The sequence below is a fragment of the Macrobrachium rosenbergii genome, chromosome 21 (assembly GCF_040412425.1).
Source record: "Macrobrachium rosenbergii isolate ZJJX-2024 chromosome 21, ASM4041242v1, whole genome shotgun sequence".
In the NCBI taxonomy this organism is placed as follows: Eukaryota; Metazoa; Arthropoda; class Malacostraca; order Decapoda; family Palaemonidae; genus Macrobrachium; species Macrobrachium rosenbergii.
This window is the reverse complement of record NC_089761.1, coordinates 57148965-57154509: the sequence shown is the minus strand read 5'-3', so window position 1 is coordinate 57154509 and position 5545 is coordinate 57148965. Positions and strand designations below refer to the sequence as shown.

The following is a 5545-nucleotide window of genomic DNA, read 5'->3' as shown; positions in this document are numbered from 1 at the left end:
AGGGCAATTAAAGCTTTAAACAGAAGTAAGGTATACTATTCAAAATCTATGTAAGTGGTATGATTGTTTATCAAAATAAAACAATAACACTTTTAAACATCCAACTTAAAAAGGCTGAGAGACGACGATACTTCATCTGAAGAGACATCCTTCCATAAAAGCTTCACTGTATTTCTTTACGTAAACCAGACACGTACGTAAGTGCACACAAATCAATGTACATTAATAATAAACTATACATACACTACAAATATCAGGGAATAAGTATGAACATTTTTAAACAATGCAGGTGTGTTGAATATTTACACAATTTCCGTTTAAAGGTCAACGTGCAGGTTACATGACATGAACTTTCAGTGTCAAGATATTACAACGTCTCGTGTGAAAAGTTAAGTATACCTTAGTTTAACCAGACCACTGAGCTGATTAACAGCTCTCCTAGGACTGGCCCGAAGGATTAGATTTATTTTACGTGGCTAAGAACCAAATGGTTACCTAGCAACGGGACCTACAGGTTATTGTGGAATCGAACCACATTATGACGAGAAATGAATTTCTATCACCAGAAATAAATTCCTTTAACTCTTCATTGGCCGGTCGGAGAGTCGAACGTTGGGCCAACAGCGTGCTAGCCGAGAGCTCTACCCACCCCTCCAATGAAGAACTACGTCTCGTGTGAAAACCGTGTATGAGTGAGTACTTTGTGATCGTGATCCGACGTAGCAAATTATGCAGTAAGCCAGTATGTTTTCACACACACATAAGAGTAAGTGTATTTCAGTACCGTAAAACATCAAATTGGTGACCTAGATTAAAGAAAATGATTCATGCGAATAGACCCGAAATGTTTATGAAAATTTAACAAAAATGAACAAGCACAATCTTAGAAACCCACAAAATGCATGAAATTTTAATATTCATTCCTAGAAAAAATGTTTAAGAATCCCAATAATAATAATAATAATAATAATAATAATAATAATAATAATAATAATAATAAGATGCAGGAAGTATCTGCTCCATTCCTGGAGTAAAATGGAACAACGTCCCATTTTCGTTTTGTAGAGCAAAGGTGAACAGAAAGTTACTTGCGGTCCAATCCAAGAGGCAAAAGAAAGCGCGCCCAGTGGGCGGGGGAGGGGACCTGATGGCCAAAATGATTACGGCTCTCAGCTGGCTCTGAGGTCCATGCGGCAGGTGAGGGTAGACCACATATGTTCCTCACCACTGATTCCCTTCCCCCTCCCTCCTACCGCCCTTAATTCTCCTCCCCCCCCTTCTTTCTAACTCACCTGAGCCATCTCACGAGTCAAGAAAAAAGAAAAGAGGCTCTCTGCCGCGCAGCTATATAAGCACCACGGTTGTTTGAGTCACCATCATTCGTGTTCTCTGCTGCCATTAAGAAGAGTGACAGACTGAGCAAGGATACCGCTGCCCCGTTACCGTCATGAGCGCCAAGGTAGGGAGCTGAATCTGAATTAAAGTTAAATGGGGAACATTTATTCGAAAAAAGAGCCCTTAAAGGAAAAAGCAGCCAGCAGCCAACTGCATTCATTTCGAAAGCAGTATAATTAAGGCATTATAGAAAATACACTCAGCTGATGAATAATCTCTGCTAATCTACAAATACAGGGGGAAAAGATCACCAACACGACAGAAGTAAATGCAATGGTATTTACAGAGAAAAATTTGTTAAAATATATCACGGAAGTAACACGAGAGAGAGAGAGAGAGAGAGAGAGAGAGAGAGAGAGAGAGAGAGAGAGAGAGAGAGAGAGAGAGAGTCCGATGAATACTTCATGAAAGGGTCCACTCTGGAAGGGATAAGAATTAGCTCAACGAGGATCTTGCATATTTAATCATACGGTGGCATTTGCTTGGACGAAGAACTGACCTTGTACGTCTGCAGTTTTATTTTGTATCTTCTCTCCCTCTTTCTACACTCCAGTTACGAATCGCTTCAAGCAATTATTAGGTCAATTATTCAATTATTAGGTCAACAGAGGTCCAATTGATTGATTTAACAAAGTAGGCACAGGTCATTTCGTCTTCGCCAGAATTTGATCCCATGATCTCTCGCTAGTTAAAACATTGTGTGTGTGTGTGTGTGTGAATAGTGGAATGCATTCACAGGCCATCCTTACTTCTTGGTTTAAAATCCGAACAGATATAATAATTAACTATTCATTGATAATTTATCCCAAGCACACTAATTCCACTAATTTGCTCTGCATCTTTTACCATTCTAATCTACCGGCCACAATCATAAGAACTGCCGATTTTTTCCCGATGTCGTGATTAAATCTAAGTCAGATCCCATTATAACCATATCCAATGAAATATGGATAACGAGTTGCCTTTCTTTCAGCTAATATTCGTAGGACTGACCATTGGCATAGCCAGAGCACTACCCCATGCCCTCCCCGACTCACCACCTATCTACAGCGTCCCTGAATATGTACCAGAGCCGTACCATCCACCACCTCCAGCAACCTACCAAGAAGATGTAAGAATTATACAAGTTTCGTTGTCTTAAACTTTCATCTGGGAAAACCATTTAAGTCTTAATTGATTAAGAAGAAATATATCACACAAACACAAACACACACACACACACACACACACACACACATATATATATATATATATATATATATAAAATATATATATATATATATATATATATATATATATATATATATATACATATATATAATGTACAAAAACATCTGCGTTATACGAGCATGTACTTTTGGGAACTTTTCTACTTTTCAATATTTTTCTTGCTAAATTTCTTATTACATGCTGGAAGACCTTACATGATCATTCACCTCAGGAACCCAAGAAACCCTATGCTTTCGACTATGGTGTGAAAGACGACTACTCCGGGGCCAACTTCAACCACGCCGAGAACTCCGACGGGAGCTCCGTGTCGGGATCTTACAAAGTGTTCCTTCCGGACGGTCGCATACAAACCGTAAATTACGTAGCTGACCATTACAACGGGTACCATGCGCAGGTCACTTACGAGGGCGAGGCACAATACCCAGAGGCACAACATTACGTTCCTCCCCAACCATATAATCCAGCGCCCCCTCAATATCCCGTTGATCTACCACCACCACAGTACCCAGTGGAGCCACCACCACCACAGTACCCAGTGGAGCCTCCACCCCCACCACCAACATACCCCGAAGAGGCGATTCCAATTTATAGCAACTAAACTTATTTCGAAAACGGACGACTTGCAAGGACTCTCAATGATGCACTCATGATCTAGAACGAAGGAAATATTGGTTCCGCTATGCCACTTGGCTAAAGCAATTAATCCCAGTGTTTACAACAACTGAAACCAAAGTTCCTTCAAAACGAGATCTTCGCTTCATCAGAGTGCCATCGGAGAAATTTGGAGTCTGCATGAGTGAACATTCATTTCCTGTTACCCATCACATCATCCATTTAGTGAAGCTCGCAGGACGGGCCTAACCTAGTCATCCATACATCGTGCCATTTAAGCACCCAGTGCTTGTTCATCACATATAAACAATATTAATGTTAGCAATTTATTTCACTTTCATTTCTTGTTAAAATGTACAAAAAAATACCAGGACTGAACCAGAGGAGAAATTCAAAATGAGGAGGTTCCGCCGACTGTAAAAAGGGTATTTAGGTGTCTCTTAATAAATACATGTACATAAAACAATATTCTATTTTGTCAGTTCTATAGTTGAAAATATATAAAAATAGTTTAAAATATCTAGTTAAAATTATCCAAAAGAGAACAGCTGCAAAAGAATAGCACTAATACAGAATCATATATAATGTCAAAATATCAATTTACGGACTAAAATTGGAGTAAAATAAATCGGGAACAGAATCATCTATAAATAATAAAACATTATGATCATCATTAAGACGATTTTGCTGTAATAAGTTTCCTTAAAATTTTTCCTGAGAAAATATCCCTTTGATTTCATTCTGACGTGTAATGTGTGCTCCTAAATTCTTAGCAAACAAGCAATAATATTCAGCACTTTGATTTTATTAATCTCTTACTACAAAAAGAATTATAGTTTACCCCGACGCTCTATATTTCACCTCTAACACAATTATCTACACCCCAATACAAACATTCCAACGTTAAAATCTCTAAGGTTTTTCTAATCATCCCTCTCCATCAACAGTCATTGACCGCACCTTATTCATATCTCGCTTGAAAATACTATTACTATTCTTTATTTGTAAAGGCTTCGTTTTACTTGTCAGAGGAAAGTAATCTTTTGTCTTCGTCATCCAATAACAGATCTTCTAACAACGCCTCGAATAAAAAACGTTTCTAAAAAGATTTTGGTGAGGAATTCCTCTGTTCTTTTTTATAGCAAAAATTACCTGCAATCTTTAGGCTTCCAAAGTTCTCTGGCATCCCCCTACTGCATAATATTGCTGTCACTACACAGCCTATGAAAAAACAATTCAGCTATTCTCCTGCAGGAAAAGAAATTGTAATGCTGTTCCCTTGGTTAGTAATACAATTGGAGAATTTTTAAAAAAAGACAAAAACTTTCGACGAAGATTTCTTACCAGCAGTTTCGGTCATAAAATTTAAGCAATTGTCTATTTCGATGACCACTTCATTCAAAGCAAGTCATTATATACGTACTAGATAACAATATCACTAAAAAGAGGGAAAGAAATTCAGATAACCAACCACGTATATTGCAAGTACTCTTCCCACCCCCTATTTCTCGTCTTGAGAAACGCAAGTGCATGCGCATAAGGTTAATATTCTTTATAGTTTGCTAACAGTCTAAACCAGAATAACGCATATATTGTGTTAACCTAAAATGAAAAAAAAAATAACTTGAATAAGTCTTACATCAAAAGATATAACAGCACAATTCTGTTCAGGTTGCCTGACAAATATATCAACCTTACCGTCACAATTCAGCATTATCACATTCAGTCCAAGCCTATGCTAAAAAAATGTACTATCTCTACGTACTTTAGGTTGTTTACCGAAAGAAGCAGAAGCAAGTTGAAAAGCAGCTTTCAAGCAATTAGAAAAGAAATAAAAGCATAACTCGACAAAAAAATATTAAAGTTTAAAGTTATGAATACACAAACTATATATACTGTATATATATACATATATATATATATGTGTGTGTGTATGAATGCATTTATGTATGTATGTATATTATGCATATTATTATATATATAATATATATTATATATATAATGTATGTATAATATACATACATACATACATAAATGCATACATACATACATACATACACATATATATTTACATATATATATATATATATACAGTATATATATCCTTAATCATATCTTCCTATGGGGTCGGTCGCTCGGTTCTTCCTTCTCCTCAGAATTTTATCTAGGGCACCTGCGTGTTCTGCGCCCAGCGATTTCATGTCTGTTTCTACGACGTCACGCCACCTAATTCTCTGCCTACTTTTGCATCGCCCCTATGCAACATACCTCAATTCTGCTTACTTACATAGGGTTCAATGATGAATGA

At 37.1% G+C, this 5545-nt stretch overlaps 1 protein-coding gene across 1 annotated transcript; it reads left to right on the top strand.

Moving 5' to 3' along the window:
* Window positions 1-1134: 1134 nt before the first annotated feature.
* On the top strand, window positions 1135-4965 carry LOC136849613 (cuticle protein 7-like). The gene is made up of 3 exons (XM_067122920.1): window positions 1135-1459; window positions 2369-2506; window positions 2837-4965. Exons 1-3 carry the CDS (start codon window positions 1448-1450, stop codon window positions 3221-3223), a joined length of 537 nt encoding a protein of 178 aa, XP_066979021.1. The 5' UTR covers window positions 1135-1447; the 3' UTR covers window positions 3224-4965.
* The last annotated feature ends 580 nt before the right edge of the window (window positions 4966-5545 follow it).

What these genes read in the sequence shown, in the direction of transcription:
- LOC136849613 (XM_067122920.1), top strand. An exon ending in CAGCAACCTACCAAGAAGAT is followed by an intron (nt 2,507 to 2,836) that starts GTAAGAATTATA and finishes CATTCACCTCAG; the next exon opens with GAACCCAAGAAACCCTATGC.